Source organism: Perna viridis, chromosome 8, assembly GCF_037379345.1.
Source record: "Perna viridis isolate PV_CMFRI_1.1 ecotype Kerala chromosome 8, ASM3737934v1, whole genome shotgun sequence".
In the NCBI taxonomy this organism is placed as follows: domain Eukaryota; kingdom Metazoa; phylum Mollusca; class Bivalvia; order Mytilida; family Mytilidae; genus Perna; species Perna viridis.
Genome location: NC_142452.1, coordinates 3,863,228 through 3,881,786, shown reverse-complemented (window position 1 = coordinate 3,881,786; position 18,559 = coordinate 3,863,228). Strand labels below are relative to the sequence as shown.

Genomic DNA, 18,559 nt, shown 5'->3' with positions numbered 1-18,559 from the left:
TTGACAATTTTTCAAAACTCTGCTCCTCTGACACTACTTGACCGATTAGAACCAAACATGGTATGAATGTTCCCTGGGTTGTTCTGCATAGAACTGATGTGGGAATTTTTGATTTGTTGAAAACGTCACTGTTACTAAAAATCCAACAAATGGGTCAGTCAGAAGCTTTTTTCATATATCTCCAAAACCTTTAGGTTTAGCTAAATTCTTTCAATTGCTGAAAGGATTCTTATAAGGCCTTCAAAAGTCTTAAGGGATCAAAGTTTTCTGACAACTCCTTGTATGAGTTATTGACCTTGAAAGGTAAAAAATGACTGAGTGCATTGGTTCATTGATAGAGCTATATAAGTCTCAATCTTTTTCTATTGTTATAATTGGTGGATGGATTCTCCTTTTATGATCATTTGCATATTGTTCATTTAAATATTTTCATCAATGTCGGATGGAATTTTCTTCATTTGCATATGTTATTTGGACAAATGATTTTATCCAATCACGAGTGGTCAACACAACGCAAAATCATACAAAAAAAAATTATCAATTGTGGCATTTCAGTATATTATGTGTAAGCATCAACTAATTTTAACCATTGCAGCTCAAAAAACAGTACAAGCACTACAATTTTCACAATTTGCGACTTAAATATGTATATGCATTTCTTATGTAACCTTTTCGTTTCACAAAACTGGTTAGAAAGATTTATAAAAGTTAAATAAAACATAATCCTGTATCAATGGTCGTTCTGAATTTACAATGCGTAATCTTTCAATTTAAAATGGGTTTTGAAAATTCTTTAGTTAAGCGCTTCATTTTGACTAGAAAATAGTTGAGTACCAAATCTGCATATGATCTTGTAATCGCTGTTTTTTGTGTGCAATTTACGTTTTGAAGATAAAATTTACATCGTTTTTTCCCAAACATATGAAAACCTTGTTCATCAAACAGTTTCTTTAAAAATACGAATTTTTCACAGTAAATCGTGTGTGAAAATATATGAATGTATTATAAATTTCTTCTCTAATTGTGTGGAGTTTAAACAAGGAGACTATGGAAGCCCAAGTCTATTTTTAAAAGATTGAAAATGATCCCTATAATTGTAATTGATTATTTAGTCCAGTGAAGAAGTCATACTACTATCAACTTAATTAAATAGATTACAGTCTAAACTACACTAGTTGAAAAAAATATTGTGATGACTGGTGTCTTAATATAAACGGTTTTCGACAAAGCATGCACTCACATTAAACAGGAATTACATTTTGATGGAAGAGTGATTGAACGTGTCTCATAAATATTCGGGCATTCAATTCTTTGTATCAGGGTCTTTCTCAATGGCACGAAGGGAACTTTAGGATAAAACTTTAAAAGCATAGTATAAATCCAGAAAAGAACTTAAATTCGGGGCTATTGTAACCCAAACATGAATATATTTTAAAAGAATATGTCCATTGACCAAATTTATCTTAATTTGCTATGTGAAAATATCAAATTCAGTAAATTTATTTTTTTGTGAATAAAAAAAGCTACTAATTTTTCTGTACTTTCAGAACCGGGTCGTTTCCCAATTCATTTTGATATCATAAAAGCCATGATTAGGTTTTGGTATATACTTGAGAAATTCCACTTGTGTGCGATGTATATTCTTAATGAGTCTATTAACTCTCTCTATATAAAAGAATCAACACAAGTTTAGACTTAACAAAAAAACTTGTAGACAAGTGCTATACGAAAATAACCGGAAAATAGTGTAATCAAGGGAACCAAGATTCTAACCAAGAACATAGAATCACCACGAACAAAATACCAAAAGCAAATAAGCAAACCGGACTCTACTGAAACTGGGAGCATGGGCCAGGTGCTTCGGTAGGATAAGCCTCCACTGCTTTTATAGAAATACCCAACGAGTTGCCCATAAAAAGTCAAGTCGGGGGTAGACGAAAGAGGAAAGAAAAACAATGACACATTGAACAAATCGATTCTCATTTGGCAGATGGATACACCGTGACGATAGACGAGTTCTTGACGATCATAAAAGTTATTTAATGATGACAATATAACCCTATTCAAGAAGCTAACTGTAAGAAGTCAAGCGCGGTACAAAAATTGTGTAATTATGGAAAGCTCTGGTATGAGATGTCATATGAAAACTCCATACACAATTGCTGAAGAGGTTTTCCCACAAATGAAAGGAAAGTTGACAGTTCAAAGAATGAAAAGGCATTGTGTTTGTCGTATAGTTCGGGCAATAGTTTTCCCTTACCATTGATCTCTAAGAGCAGATCAAGATATGAGGCTGATTTCGCTGTGTCGGTAGTATCCTTTATTTCAAGTTCTTTGAGAAAAAGAAGTAAAAAAAACCAGGAAGAAACTTTGCAGTTAAAACCTTCTATAGACTTGAAATTATCTTAAAATTTCACAAAATTTTCTATATCATCGCATATAATACATATTGAGAGAGGTCGGTATGACGGTGTTCCCTGATAAAATACATGTAGACTGTGCCTCAAGTGCACAACCTCTCAGATGGTGGTGAAAAAATAACCCTGGTTCCCTTGATTACTCTTACATAATAACACCTAGATGAACTGTCCCGTACTACCATACATCGTGTACAAAGGTACAGCCCTAGATTAATCCTACGAGGAGGATTGACCCAGCCAGCGAAAGCTATATTTTATATAGCCTAGCTGGCCGAGTGGTTTAGGGCGCTGGACTTTGTGCAGGCGGTGTTGCCATAGATGTCATAGCGGTACGAGTTCGAGTCTCGCGGAGGGAACGACCAAAAATTTGCATCGCAAATTTGACAGTTCTAACGTCGTTGGGAATTTTTCAGACCCTTCTATAAGTTTCTATTATCTTCCCTGTATCAATTTGATCCGATGGAGTAGTGTAGCGAATAGAGTCGTCACATTCTGAGACGTATATATATATATATATTAATATGCATATCTATGCAATACATGCATCAAATTTTATATAAGTAGATACAGAAGATCTAGACTCTAGACTGGATGATCGAAGATACGGCTGTATATGCCACTCGGCTCTTAGGTCATCTAAACGGGAGATCGGATGGACCCGGTTCGATCAATCGGCTGGTCACGCCATGCCCTTCATTTGTGCACCTGCTTTACTGATGGCATTTTGTTTAATCCAATGTTTCTAAGATTTTCAAAAGCTTACAAATGGCAAATGAAGAAGGCGGTGGCTCATGGGTCAATCGAGTAGTACGCTGTCTATGCACCATTGATAGATACGCTCTGTTCGAGTATGTCGTCTCTGGAATCCCTGATGCTATCTGCTGGAAATTCGTAGAGTCCTAGCATCGCCCGTGTTGGCACTCGGTGGCGGGTGGGGAACAGAGACGATAAAACTTATAAAAACTTAACATGGTGACAAAAAACAACGGGGAGTCCAATGTTTCTTATTCAAAAAAACGAAAAAGTGATGTCTGCAATTCTTCTGACGAAAGTGATAAAAACTGGCCAAGGTTTATTGTAATTTCTGCAAAAGATAAAGACAAAAATGTTAATGACCTTTCTCCTTTTTTAATACAAAAAAAAATCAAGGGTGTAGCTGGTGATGTTAAAGATACAAAGAAAATAAGATCAGGAATTTTAATTGAATGCCTCAGACCTGGCCAATCATCAAATTTGTTAAAATTAACCAGGATTGGTGATCTTGATGTGGTTTTATCTGCACACAAGTCACTAAATCAGTCACAGGGTGTCCTTAAATACCGAGGTCGAGACCTTGACGCCTTGACTGATGAAGAGATCTGTGAGGAACTGAAGTCACAAGGCTTTAAGTCAGTGAAAAGGTTTACTTCTCGACGTGCAGATGCAACCACACCAATGAGAACAATCCTGTTAACATTTAGTTCCACTTCAGTGCCATCTCATGTCTACATTGGTCCATACAGGACAGCTGTCAGTCTGTATATTCCTAACCCACTTCGGTGTTTTTAATGCCAGAAGTTTGGGCATGGAAAGGGCCAGTGTAGAGGAAAACTGTTTTGTTTCCGATGCTCTGAAGAAGGACACGAGGGAATCGACTGCAAAAAAGATCTGAAATGCAGAAACTGTGAGGAAGCTCACATGTCATCATCTAAAGATTGCCCTCTTTATAAGAAGGAAAAAGATATTTTAAAGATAAAAACTGAAAACAAAATTTCATATAGTGAAGCTCGCCAGAAGTGGTCCCTTTCCAACAATTTTCTTGCATCTGGCAAAACATCTTATGCTAGTGTTGCAAAGCGTGCTTGTCTGTCCTCGACTGTTGAGGTGCAGACGATCATGAGTTGGAAAGAGGATATCAATGGTCTTGCCAAACTGCCCACTGAGGTATCCACCAAAATAATGAAACCATCCAAAAATGTTTGATTTATTCCATTTCGTCCATGGGTGGACATAGGGCGACTACAGTTTCTCTCCATTCGCTTCGGTTTTGGGCGATGGTGTTACAATTCTTCCACGTTAGTCCTACTCTCTTCAGTTCAGAGTTCAAACCCCTCCTCCAGGTGTTCTTTGGTCTTCCTCTTTTTCTTTGCCCTTGGGGATTCCAATCTAAAGCTTGCTTTGTAGTGTTTTTATTGTTCTTCCTTAAAGTATGACCAATCCATTTCCATTTTCGGGTTCGAATGGTGTTTTCTATTGGTTGTTGTTTTGTTCTTTGCCAGAGTTTCTTGTTTGTTATTTTTTCTGGCCATCTGATATTCAGTATATTTCTTAGGCACTTGTTAACAAAGACTTGTATAGATTTCATGGTGTTTTCTGTTTCTCTCCAGGTCTCGCAACCATATAACAGGACAGACTTAACATTGCTGTTGAAAATTTTGATCTTAGTAGTCGTTCTCAGTGTTCTACTTTTCCATACTGGCTTTAGAATGGAAAAAGCCTGTAATGCTTTCATCTTTCTGGCTTGTACATCTTCGTCAGTGGCTCCAGTTGTACTCATGACACTTCCAAGGTACGTAAATTTATCTACATTCTCTATCTGTTGGTTATTTACCAATATTGGATCCATCTGGTTTTGTTGGATTCTCATGGCTTTGGTTTTGGCTGTGTTGATATACAATCCTGTTCTTTTAGCTGTTTCTTCGAGATGGTTGACCTGGTGTTGGGAATCTTGAAGACGATGCGATAGTGTGCATATGTCGTCTGCAAATTCGAGGTCTTCTAGACGAGATGTTAGTGTCCATTGTATACCATGAGGGTCGTTGTAAGCTGTTGTTGCTATCCAGTCGATGACTATGAGAAAGAGAAGGGGAGAGAGAAAGCATCCTTGCCTTACGCCACTTGTTACAGGGAAAGGATCCGTCAATGTACCAGCATGTATGACCTGACAAAAGAATTCTTCATACAGTAACTTAATCATGGAAATAATCTTTGGAGGAATCCCATAGTGTCCTAGAATGTTCCACAAGACCTGATGATCTATGCTGTCAAATGCTTTCTGGAAGTCAATAAAGTTTAGATATAGGGATGACTGCCATTCGATCGTTTGCTCAATAATTATTCTGAGTGTTGCAATCTGGTCGACACATGATCGTTCTTGTCTAAATCCAGCTTGTTCATCTCTCAGCTTGCTATCAATCTCTTCTTTCATTCTTTGTAAGATTATACTGCATAGGATTTTACTAGGAATGGACAAAAGAGTTATTCCTCTCCAGTTGTTGCAATTGGATTTGTCCCCCTTTTTAGGTAGTTTTACCAAGAGTCCCTTTTGCCAGTCTTTTGGAATTTTTTCTTTTTCCCATATCTGGTTTAATAGCCCAAGAAGATATTGAATGGTAGTGTCATTCATGGACTTGAGGGCTTCTGGTGGTATGCCATCGATTCCCGCTGCTTTCCCATTCTTAAGATGTTTTAGGGCTTTTCTTACTTCATTTTCGGTAATTTTGTCAGTCTCTATGTTAAGTGTTGGACCTTCTTCAAGTATTGGTGGATTTGTTGGTGGTGGTCTGTTCAATACCTCACTAAAGTGTTCTTCCCATCTGTCAAGCTGGTCTTCTAGCTTTGTGAGGGTATTGTTGTTTTTATCTTTGACTGGTAAATTTTCATTTTGAGAGATCTTTCCACTGAGTTGTCTTGTGATGTTATACAATGTTTTGATGTCTCCTTTTAAGCAGGCTTTTTCAGCTTCTACTGCTAACTTTTCAGCATGGTTTCTTTTATCTCTTTTACAGCTTTTCTTCACTTCTCTGTCTTTTGCGCTGTAAAGGTCTTGCAGGTTTTTCTTTTGCTGTCTGGTTTTGGCACTCATCAACTTTTCTTTTATTTCCCTTCTTTCAGATATTGTATCCCATGTTTGATCTGACATCCATTTCTTTCTTTTCACTTGAATGAAACCAACTGTTTCTTCGCATGCTTCCAGAATGGCTGTCTTTGTTGAGTTCCAGATGTCATCAATATCATTGTTCATTTCTTCGTTGTCAAGATCTAGTAAAGTACTAAATCTGTTCCTGAGTGTAATTTGGAAGTTTTCTTTCACTTTCTGATCTTTAAACTTCTCAACATTAAACTTCCTTTTTGTAGTCTCTCTTTTCTTTGTTGTTAAAAGCTTGAGTTTAATTTTTCCAATTACAAGGTGGTGATCTGATGGTGCGTCTGCTCCACGTTTTGTTCGTACATCTTGTAATGAAGATCTCCATCGACGGCTTATTGTTATGTGGTCTATTTGGTTTTCAGTGTCTCCAGATGGTGAAATCCAGGTGGTTTTATGACAAGATTTATGTGGAAACCAAGTACCGCCAATTACTAGACTGTTTATAGCGCAAAAGTCAGCAAACATCTCTCCGTTCTCATTCATTTGCCCTATTCCATGTGGTCCTATCTCCCTTTCTCTACCTCCTCTGTCATCACCTACTTTGGCATTCAGATCTCCTAAGATGATAAGGATGTCTCTTTTAGGAACGGCATCAACAACTGATTGTAATAAGTTGTAGAAGTCATTTTTATCATCTTCGTCTGCGGTGTTTGTTGGTGCATACACCTGTATAAATGTTGTTTTCTGGAATCGAGTGTCAAATCTAGCTGATATCACTCTTGCAGATATTGGATTCCACTCCAAAAGCTATTTCTTGGCTTTCTTTGTAAGCATGAATCCCACGCCTTTGTCATGTATGTCGTCTTCATTTGGATTTCCTGAGAATATGACCATATGACCTGAAGATAGTGTTGTCATTCCAGCTGTATTCCATCTTGCTTCGCTGAGTCCTAGAATTTCGATATTGTATCTATCCATTTCGTTCGCAATTTGCAAGCTTTTGCCACTTTGATACATTGTTCTAACATTCCAAGTGCCTATGGTTGTTTGTTGTTTTGGTGAGAACAACTTCATTAGCTTTCGCGTCATTTGCTGTCCTCGATGTTTGGTTTGGTCCTCTTTCTCTAGTCGTTGACGAGTCCGAGGAATGACTTTTACTGTAATCGTTTCTGTAACCATTTGTATCCACTAGTGGGGGGTTGGCCCTCTAGCTTCAGCTTTATTTTAATGTGGTGGTCAGCAAGTCCCTCACATGCTTTTGTATCAGAGTCAGCTCTCCTAGATAGGTTCCCTACCATGGGTGACGACTCCTTTCTAGCCGGGTTTTACATCAGAGTTTCCTCTCCTAGACAAGTTCCCTTTCAAAGGTTTGATCCCAGTCTGACCATCGTTTTCTGTCTGGGTTGTCTCCCGTAGCCTTTGACTCAACAGTCCATCACAAGGCGGCGATCTATTTAACCCATAGGTGGGGCAAGGTTGGTGAGAGCCAGGGCGTGTTCCACGCGCCGGTGGGCCTGCACTCTACACCTCTAGGGTCCTTGTTACTCCGAGATCCCCTTCACGTTAGCCTTGAGTACTAGACCCAAGTTACCGTGTGTTACCTCGGGGAGGCAAATTGAAGGAGTCTTGGTAGTGTACAGGCTATGTACTGGCAGAGGAAGGCTTCTGCTTACGCTGCTCCCCTTTTCGTCTACACGTAGACTAGCCAGCGTCAGTAGCGATCTAGAGACGTTCGATCACTACTGCACTAGACGCATATCACTACCCTGTGGTTATTAAGCCACCAACACACATCCAAAAATGTTTAGAGGAAATTAAAAAGGCCAGAGCTAAGAAATCTCACCAATGTTCCCAGACTCAGTCATCCTAAAATTCCGGATCATCTTCAAAATCATCTCCATCATCACAACAGTCATCGTCTTCCAAATCTCAACAGAAGAATGTCCAACCCCCAAAAAATTTGGGGAATTTCCGTGTGGAGGACTTGGAGAAATCCAAGTCTAGGCGACAGATTGTGTCGCCTGTGGTGTCGGACTCGGATTCCGAGTCTGACATGGAAACAACAGATCATGGACTTTGTCCAGGTGAAAACTGGCTGGGTCCCGACCTTGATCAGATTGACCAAACAGATCCTGTTGCCATGAAAAAATACAAAGAGCAGCGCGCTCAGTCAATTCGAATTGACCTTAATGGTGGCACTCGTACTAGAAGGTCATCGAGTCGTGGTCGCGGATCCAAGTCAGAGAAAATATCCCTATGATAGGACAGTACTTAGACATTATTGATTAAATTGTTATTGTTGAGAAAGGGAGGAATGTATAATGACTTTAAGAATTAATATTGTCTTTGTTAACTATAAATTGAATTATATGCATGTACGGGTAAACATGTACGGGTAAATTCACATTGATTGATGGATGTGTCTTATATAATTGAATGGTATGTATATTTGAACATGTTGTGTGTTCGGGGAGCGTAACAAGTGGTGAGCAAGTCAAAAGAAATGCAATTATACCTAGAGGTCAGAGAAATACTTGTACACAAATAATAAATCGGCGGGTTAACTGGACACATGGAATGTTTGTGTCCAGGTTCACATTAATTGATGGATATGTCTTATATAATTGAATGGAATATATATTTTAACATGTTGTATATTCAGAGAGCTATTCAGAGAGCTCGCTTTTACTCTTGTAATAAACGTTACAGTCAGTTTTACTTGTCTTGGAATTATTCATCCGTACCAGACTCTACCACATCCCCCATTCGTCACCTATAAAAATGGCCAAATTACTTCAATGGAATTGTCGAGGTTTAAAGGCTAATATTTTGGAATTAACTCTTCTTGTTCAGTCTATTTTACCAGTTGCATTATGTCTCCTGGAGACTCATTTAAAAGAAACGGATCAAATTTCCGTAAAAGGAAATACAATGTATAGTACATTTGCTGGGGCAAATGAACGAGCTGCTGGTGGATCTACCATTTTTATTAGGGACAGAGTAATACATAGTTCAGTTTTCTTACAAGCAGTGGCCGTTCGGTTATCCCTTGTAAAAACCATAACCGTTTGTTCCATTTACATTCCCCCAATTCAATTTTGTGCAGAAATAAATTAGTTGATTTGGTTAAACAGTTGCCCAAACCATTTATTATTTTGGGTGACTTTAATGCTCATAATCCTTTATGGGGAAGTAATCATACGAATGATAAAGGTAAAAAAGTTGAGGAGCTCCTTCAAGAGGATTTGTGCATATTTAATGACGGATCTTCAACGTTCCTTCATTCAGGCAATGGATCGTATTCTTCTATTGATTTAAGCATTTGTGATCCTCTCGTACTTTCAGAGTTTACATGGAGAGTTCATGATGACTTGTGCGGGAGTGATCATTTTCCAATTATTTTGGAGCATTTATCCTCCAAAATGGAGGAACGTCAACCTCGTTTTAAACTTGAGAAAGCAGATTGGGCTTCATTTGAAGCCCACTGTCTCGGAGAATTACAATTAGAAACGATGAAGGATGTTGAAGATCCCATTTTATTTTTTAATGAAAGACTGACATCAATTGCTAATAAAACAATACCTAAAACCTCGACAAATCCAAAAAGGCCTAGTAAACCATGGTTTACTGATGAGTGCGACAAAGCGATCGAAGAACGCAACAAGGCCCATCGCCGGTTTGACAAAAATCCTTCACCAGCAAATCTGTCAAACTTCCGAATATTTCGAGCAAAAGCTCGACGTACTTGTAAACAAGCCAGACGAACCTCTTGGAAAAATTTTGTTTCTAGTATTAAATCTCACACTCCCCTCAATAAAGTATGGAATTTTATTAAAAAAGTAAAAGGTAAAAATTCGAATTCTTCAGTGAAACACCTTAAAGTTGGTAATACCACTCTAACCACCGAAAAAGATATCGCCAATAAGCTAGCCGAAACGTTCGCTAAACATTCATCCTCAACTAACTACAAACCGGATTTTCAAAAAATGAAATCATCTGCAGAAAAGACAAAATTAAACTTCAAGTCAAATTATGCTGAATCCTACAACTCTCAATTTTCTATAGAGGAACTAAAATCGTCACTGGCTAAAGCCCACGATACAGCTAGTGGGCTAGATAATATTCACTATCAACTTTTGAAACATCTTCCTGATCCATCTCTACATACACTCCTTGCGTTAATGAACGAGATATGGACTTCTGGTAACGTTCCGTCCATCTGGAAAACGGCTTCAGTAGTCCCTATTCCAAAACCAGGAAAAGATCATACGGATCCTTCAAATTATCGCCCGATCGCATTGACAAGCTGCGTCTGCAAGACAATGGAACGAATGGTCAATGATCGCCTTGTGTGGTTCCTTGAGAAGCACAACTTACTCACTAATATTCAGTGTGGTTTTAGGCAAGGCAGAAGTACTCTTGACCATTTAGTCCGGTTTGAAACGCTCATCAGAAATGCATTTGCTAAAAATGAACATGTTGTGTCGGTCTTTTTCGATTTAGAAAAAGCCTATGACACGACGTGGAAATATGGTATTTTAAACGATATATTTGATATTGGGTTGAAAGGAAGACTTCCTCTGTTCTTGTCTAATTTTTTGTCAGATCGTCATTTTAATGTGAGGGTAAATTCGACTTTTTCTGAGGAGAAGGAACAGGAAATGGGAGTTCCCTAAGGAAGTATTCTTTCTGCCACTCTCTTCAGTATTAAAATTAATAGTTTAGCCCAAGTTTTGAAGGACAATATTGACGGTTCCTTGTATGTAGACGACTTTTTGATCTGCTACAGGGGACAAAATATGAGTAATATTGAAAGGCAGTTACAACTTTGCCTCAAAAGAATTGAGAAATGGGCTTTGGAGAATGTGTTTAAGTTTTCTACATCTAAAACTGTTGGTATGCACTTTTGTCGAAAGCGAAAGCTGCATCCGGACCCAGATCTCTTTCTTTATGGTAATAAAATCAAATTACTTAAATATAGGTGTCTTAAGGCACTAGATATTTTAAAAATGGTGTCCAGTACCGATTGGGGTGCTGATACCTCAATTTTATTAAATTTATATAGATCTTTGGTTAGGTCTAAACCTGATTATGGATCTATTTTTATGGTTCCGCCAAAAAAATCTTACCTTAAAATTTTAGACGCTGTTCACCACCAGGGGTTGCGACTTTGCCTTGGTGCCTTCAGAACCTCTCCTATTGAGAGCCTTTATGCCGAAGCAAATGAACCCTCCCTTGGAGACAGACGTTTGAAATTAGGTCTTCAATATGTAAGTAAACTTATGGCCTACCCAGATAGCCCTGCCTACGACTGTGTCATTAATCCTATTTATGTCGACATTTATCGAAAACATGAAAGCAAAACCCTTCCTTTTGGAATTCGAATAAAACCTCATTTGGAAGCAATTCATCTGGAGACCAATGCAGTGACACCTGTTGTTACTTCGAAATGCCCTCCATGGGAGCTTCCACACCCTTCTTTCATTGTTGATCTGCGTGAATATAAAAAGTCCGATACCAATTCTTTATTTTTACAACAAAACTTTTCTGAAATTAAAGCAAATTATCCAGATTTTTTGACGGTGTATACAGATGGCTCAAAAGATGGCGATAGCGTTGCATGTGCTGCTGTCCATGGTGACAGAACTGTAACTGAACGGTTGCCATCAAGCGCTTCCATATTCACAGCTGAAGCTCGAGCCATATTGTTAGCACTTAAATTGATTACTCAATCTAATCTGTCACAGTTTATTATTTGTTCTGACTCTTTGAGCTGTCTTTTGGCAATTAAGAATCACAAACTGAAAAACACTCGAATCTTACAAATTTTATATTTTATTCATCGACTTCGGGAATTCGATATAGAGATTGTTTTTCTCTGGGTACCCAGTCATGTTGGTATTCAGGGGAATTCAGTTGTAGACAGGGTTGCCAAGAAGGCATTAAATGAAATAATAAAGGACGTTAGTTTGCCATACACCGAATTTAAACCTTTAATAAGGAAATATATTTTAAAGATGTGGCAGGACCGATGGGACGGTCTTGAACACAACAAACTCAATTCCATAAAACCCGATCTAGGCGTTCATCAATCCGGGTCGGGCAATCGCAAAGAGCAAGTGGTCATGACTAGATGCCGCATTGGACATTCTAGATTTACACATGGCCATTTGCTTGTTGGTGATCCTCCACCTGAGTGTATCCCATGTGATTGCCCTTTCTCTAGCAAACATGTTCTTCTAGATTGTGTGGATTTTGCCAACATCAGGCAAAATTATTTTGACTGCGCCAATATATTTGATTTGTTCAAGACCGTTTCATCTAAAAACATTATCGATTTCTTGCGGGACATCGGTTTATTCAATAAAATCTAAATTGGATACCTTCCTTGATTTTTCAATAATTTAAATGTTTTATCGAAGTTATGTTTCTATATGTATTGTATGTCTTAGGTTCACCTTTTATGTACCTTTTTATATGTAAATAGCTGTTTGTTTTAATTTCATTATTTTATGAAGAGACTTTGATCTTGCTTTTAATATTTTCCTTGCATTAAATGTTCTTGCCGTGATATGGCCCTGGTCGCCGAAACGGCAATAAACAACAACAATCAATCAATCAATCTTTCTAGCTGCCAGTTGGCATGTGATTTTGTACACAGTTTTGATGTAATTTTTGCCCATTGCATTCTTTGTTTTTTAAGCGAGCTCATTGATGCTAATGCTTATGTATTCCCTCATCAACCATTCTTCCTGCAATCTTGTCTTGACCTGGTCAAGTTGTATCTTCACAGATCTACGCTTCTCAGTTGTCTCAATTGTATTGTCAGATAACCATATCTTATATTTCTTCTTTGAAAATCCAAGTTCTTCTTTGCATGTGGTGTTATATGTGGACTTTACTCTCTCTCATTGTTTGTTTACTGTGCCTCTTCCCTATGATGTACTTTCTGCTTCTAATCTGATCTTGTCTAGCTGCCCTGGCTATCTTAAATACAGTCACCGCAAATTGATGATTGGATGCTATATCAGCGCCTCGATAAGCTCTTATGTCTGTCATGCTCTTTCTCCATCTACTAACGACTGTTATGTGGTCTATCTGATTTGTAGTTTTCATTTCTTGAGATACCCATATTGTTTTGTGTATATCCTGTGAGGGAACGGGAATGTCGTACCTCCTATGACTAGATCGTTGTGGAAGGATAGAGTTCTCCATTTTCGTTGATGTTACCCGTGATGAGTTCTGTCCCCGTGTTATCTTAAAATTTGGGATTCACGTCACCCATTACAATCAAGATGCCTCGTGGTGTTGTTCAATCTTGTGTAGCTTGGAGCTGGTTGTAAAACTCTTCTTTGTCGTCTTCCTCTGCTACGTTGGTAGGAGCTTAGCATTGAATGACCGATACTTTTTGTATCTTTGACATAATTCTTTCTCTCACAGGATTCCATTCGATGAGTGATGATTTGGCCTTCTTGTTGAGTAAGATTCCTACTCCATGTTGATGGTCACCATCCTCGTTTGGTGGTCCAGAGTACTGTAGAATTTGCCTTGAAGACAGTTTGACCGCTTCAGATGATGTCCATCTAACTTTTACCAAAATACCAAGGTTGTAGTGCTCCATATGCATTTCTATTGCAGCCTGGGTGACTTTTCCGGTTTCGCATAATGTCTGCACATTCCAGCTCGCAATCATTGAGGCGTTCTTTAGGGAGAAAAGTTCCACCTGCTAGTGGGCAGAAAAAGCTGTAAATTTTGCAGTCAAGTTACTTTTTAATGAATCAAACCTGTTAAGATTATGCATCAGGCACATTGGACTACTGTTAAGTCTTAAGTGTTGGATTTAATTGCACTTTCTCTAAGAAATTTACTGAGGACGTAGATAATGTAGTAGTTCAGGTTCCTATTAGCAATGTTAAATAACATTTGAAGCTAATCAGAAGCCCATTAAAGACAATAAAGCCACCATCTCTGAACTAATTATGTGTGTTTAAGAACTTTTCAACCATAAAATTAATAAGTTCTTACGTTTTTTTTTTGTATGTCGGATATGTCAGGGCTAGCGACTGTCCCTATCGCACATCATATAAAGAACTAATTCTAATATTAGAAGTAAGTTCTCATTGCTCAGAAGTATAATAATAGCATAATCTTTTTTTTTTATTTCAAGATAAACGTTTTTAGCCGCCTTACTTAGTTGAATCACTTAACATGCTTGAATACATGCTTGCCACGTCATAAGAACATAGACAATTTGTTGTCATATAGAAACTGTAAAAGTTCCGAGCTGTCTTGTATACATTTCCCGCTATATTTCTGCTCTTTACCTTCAGTAAAAGAAAAAACCAGAAGTTCCGAATGAAAATGCTACAAATGGTAATTAATATGAGACTTACCATATAAAGTATTGAATTAGCAGGGAACCAGAAATATGGCATTAAAAGTTATTTATTTTTGTTTACGTGGGTATGATTTATCATAAGAGCCTAACTTAATGCAAAGGTGGTCTTTCCCTTTAAGAACTTCCTTTATATTTTTCTTGTCACAGAAAAAGATATTTTTTAAAATTTTTTCTTCAAAGTGAAATTAATATATATATTTTTAAAATATCCCATTCTTCCTTCAATATAAAAATGGTCGGTGTCTTATAGCCATGGAATTTTATCAAGCTGCTTCCTGCAGAACATGTCATTCGTTGATGTGGCAGTGAAGGTAGCATTTTGTCGAATATACATGTATTCTTATATGTAAACTACTGGGTTGAAGTTATAGAGCAATACACTGATTTTAAATACAATTCTAGATAATCTACTGAGTAATTTAAGGTTTTTTCCAAAGTTAAATTCTGAAATCATGGATTGTTGTATACAACCACATTTTTTTCCTCTCAAACGGGTCTCGATTTATAAGGGGTCAAAGACCCATGTCTGGAAAAAAACGTCTTTTATGGTCCGATTTTGAGATTTTTTGTTTATTGGATTTTTTATGAAAATTTCTGTCGTTGGTTTACAATCAGATTATAGATTTCTCTTACATTTCAGAGGTATATGTGGCCATTCTCCCCCAAAAAACCGACTGTTTATACGACCACATAATAATTTGTTTCGGTTGTTCAATGGTAGCATATACTATCGTTAATTTGTTTGTTTCCGTTAACTTTCGTTTATTTACGATAAATTAAGTAAAATGTATCCGATCTTTCTGAAATTTCAACACATCGTTCCTAGATACTAACGTTTTTGAAGATTTTTGTCCCACCCCCTTTGTAAAACGGGGAAAATAGTTGTTACCATTAGATTTGACAGAAAAGTTTTATTGTTAATCGGATTTTGATGATTTAGATGTTCATGTCTTTTTTTTTCAAATTCTGTTTCAGTAACGAGTAATCAGGGGAACAAAGATTTTAGCGGAAATCTAACGAATGTACGATAATCCAGGGACAAGGACCAGCCATGGAAAACACACAAACACAACAAAGAACATAAAACAACTAGAATAATACCTACAAAGTACTAAAGTAAATGAGCACTCGGATTTTAAAACTGGGAGCATGGACCAGGTTCACCGGTAGTGTAAACATCCTCTGCTTTTCTAGAAACACCCGCCGAGTTGATCATAAAAATCAAGTCCGATAATACGTCATCTATATAGCGGAAACTGAGATTAAAAGATCTTACATAAACGATTTTCTTTCTATAAAGTCAGCATCAGAAGAGTGAAGGAATAGGTCAGAAAGTAGAGGAGCACAGTTTGTTACCATTAGAATGCCGACTGTTTGTCGAAAAACGCGTCCACCACATATTATCGATCAAAATTCCAGCATTTTGAAAACATCTGAGTATGGGGAATGGAAGTATTAAGAGTTTAAAAAATCATCAGTATTATATTCTGATAAAAATCTTGAATTGGGGTTTCAAAATCTTTCGAAAGATGATTTGGAATTATTTTTTTACAAAGTATGAGGCATTTCTACCAAGAGCTACATATTTGTACCTAAGTGTACTACCTTTTCTGGAGTAACAACGATTTACAATGTTTTTGAGTCCGGATTTTAACTGACTATGGGGAATAAAATTATAAAGAGTTGATGAAAAAAAGTCATAGATTTTAACTGTATTATATTTTGATAATAATGTTGGTTTCCAGATCGTTCGAATTTTTCAGGATCCACATTGAGTTAATACCACTACGGAGTAACAAGTGTTGTGGCAGAACTGGAGACTCTCTTTGACAGCCGTGAGTATAGGAGCTAATAGTTCTGAAAGAGGTTTTGTGGTACATTTTTCAGACCCAGCTATGTAGCGTTGTTTATATGGAATCCAATACATAGACGGTAAATCACAAATATCGGCTTTGATGGTTTTCTACTTTCTATTCTTTGGAGAGTGTTGTGGCAGTATAGGTCTTATCACTGCTATTATTTTCTACGTCTACCTCAGTCTAATAATAAAAATTGGATGTAATGTTTAACAAAAGTGATGAGGTTTAATGCCAGCACAAATCAGCCTATCACTGTCACCAACGAAACAGTGATAGAAGATGCCAATACTTTCACATACCAAGGAGCCATTTTAACCAACTCAGGAGGCGCAAACGAGGATATTAGACGAAGAATTGGCCTAGCAAGGTCAACCTACAACAGATTATCTCCCATTTGGAACAACAGTCAAAACTCAAAAAGAACTAAATTCCTTCTCTTCAATTCAAACATCTTATCTGTCCTTCTCTACGGAAGCGAAACGTGGAAAATGACAAAAAAAAAAAAAAAAAAAAAAAAAAACGATGAAAACTTGATGTACACCTTTCTCCATAAAAGCCTAAGGAGAATCTTAAAGATCGACTGGCCACAGAAGGAAACAAACGATGAGGTGAGAAGAAAAGCTGACATGGAAAAGATAAGAGTTACCATCAAGCGAAGAAGATGGAAATGGCTGGGACATGTACTTCGGATGGATAACACCAGGCACGCAAAGATAGCTGTTGCATGGACACCAGATGGTAAAAGAAATATAGGCAGACAAAAGGAAACCTGGAGAAGAACCATCGAAAAAGATAAACAAGACCTAGGATTTCAGTCATGGATCGAAGAGACAGGTGGAGAGGGCTTGCTAACGGCTCGACTATCCTCAATGAGAGACGGAAATAATGAATGTTTTTGACAGCGAAGGCTGTCTTTAACCTCTTTTTAAGTCACTAATATTGTTAGCGACCTCTTGCACTAGCATTCGTATATAATGTGCATAATTATATATTACTACTCCACCTAATGCTGCAGATAGGAGCCATTGAACAGTCATTTCTAGCTTCATACGAGATCAAAATGTACCTCTAAAAATATCATACACATCTGTTCTGTATGTGTCTTTTTTAATTGCACGAGAGTGATATAAGTTTACATTAAAAGATGAAATGATCGGTTAGCATTGAGCTTGCTGTAATACAGCTGAACAACTTCTAGTCTCCGAGTTGTTTTGATTGAGAAACCTCGAACACAATACAGTTCTAAAATGTAAAATATATTTTCGAAAAAGGAATACACTTATTTTGCTTGTAATGAACAAATGTATGGGAAATAGAAAAGAACAAAAACATATACATGTATTAACAATCACCATAATCGCATAGTCTTTCCTAAATCGACCAAAAATCTTAAAAGTTTTTGTTTTTTTTTTAATTCTGAACCACGTCCATACATATATCTGCTCCAGGTTATATGGTGAAAATGAGAAAATCCTTAAAACAAACACACGTAATATTCCGATGTGTATCAGCTGTTATCATTCATTTCGGTAGCGTGAATGAACATTAAATTCATATTTAATCAAAATAATAGACGTCATGTTTAAGAAAAGTTATATTATATTCCGTAAAAATCACTTACATACGTACATGGTATTTCTGGCCACGTGCGCCATCAAGTATGAAAACAAACAATAGCAACTGTCAATGAATGCAACGTTTCAGTCAAGGCGTTGTACCTGTGATAGGGTGTTTTTTTTACTATTTTATAAATGTTCCATTATTGTGTATTGTGTATATTATCATATTTTGTAGAGTGTGAATGGCGTATGCAGTTTGTGTTATGTACGTAGTTGGTTAGCTTGGCCCTTGCTCCGATTGATTTGATAGATGCGAGATCGTTTATGAATCTGTGAATGCATTATGATATGAATCTGTAGTTTGGTTGTAGTCTGAATGATTTTAGAGAGATTCTGTGAGCGACATTGACCCTTGCAGTTATGGGTCTATGCGATTTGACATCGCATGATAGTTATTTATACCAGTCTTGTTTATT

At 37.2% G+C, this 18,559-nt stretch overlaps 2 protein-coding genes across 2 annotated transcripts; both read right to left on the bottom strand.

Moving 5' to 3' along the window:
- Positions 1-5,368: 5,368 nt before the first annotated feature.
- LOC148608994 (protein CFDP2-like) lies at positions 5,369-7,245 on the bottom strand. The gene is made up of 4 exons (XM_088541201.1): positions 7,111-7,245; positions 6,355-7,011; positions 5,884-6,015; positions 5,369-5,440 (listed from the first exon to the last, which is right to left on the bottom strand). Exons 1-4 carry the CDS (start codon positions 7,243-7,245, stop codon positions 5,369-5,371), a joined length of 996 nt encoding a protein of 331 aa, XP_088397327.1.
- A 5,907-nt stretch (positions 7,246-13,152) lies between these two features.
- Positions 13,153-13,960, bottom strand: LOC148608993 (uncharacterized). The gene is made up of 2 exons (XM_088541200.1): positions 13,706-13,960; positions 13,153-13,524 (listed from the first exon to the last, which is right to left on the bottom strand). The coding sequence occupies exons 1-2, from the start codon at positions 13,958-13,960 to the stop codon at positions 13,153-13,155; spliced, it is 627 nt and encodes a 208-aa protein (XP_088397326.1).
- Between the last annotated feature and the right edge of the window lie 4,599 nt (positions 13,961-18,559).

What these genes read in the sequence shown, in the direction of transcription:
- LOC148608994 (XM_088541201.1), bottom strand. Translation starts at nt 7,245, where the DNA reads ATGGATAGATACAATATCGAAATTCTAGGACTCAGCGAAGCAAGATGG. An exon ending in ACGACATACATGACAAAGGC is followed by an intron (nt 7,012 to 7,110) that starts GTGGGATTCATG and finishes ACTCGATTCCAG; the next exon opens with AAAACAACATTTATACAGGT. An exon ending in ACAAAATTACCGAAAATGAA is followed by an intron (nt 5,441 to 5,883) that starts GTAAGAAAAGCC and finishes AGCATTTGACAG; the next exon opens with CATAGATCATCAGGTCTTGT.
- LOC148608993 (XM_088541200.1), bottom strand. Translation starts at nt 13,960, where the DNA reads ATGATTGCGAGCTGGAATGTGCAGACATTATGCGAAACCGGAAAAGTC. An exon ending in CACTCATCGAATGGAATCCT is followed by an intron (nt 13,525 to 13,705) that starts GTGAGAGAAAGA and finishes CCAAATTTTAAG; the next exon opens with ATAACACGGGGACAGAACTC.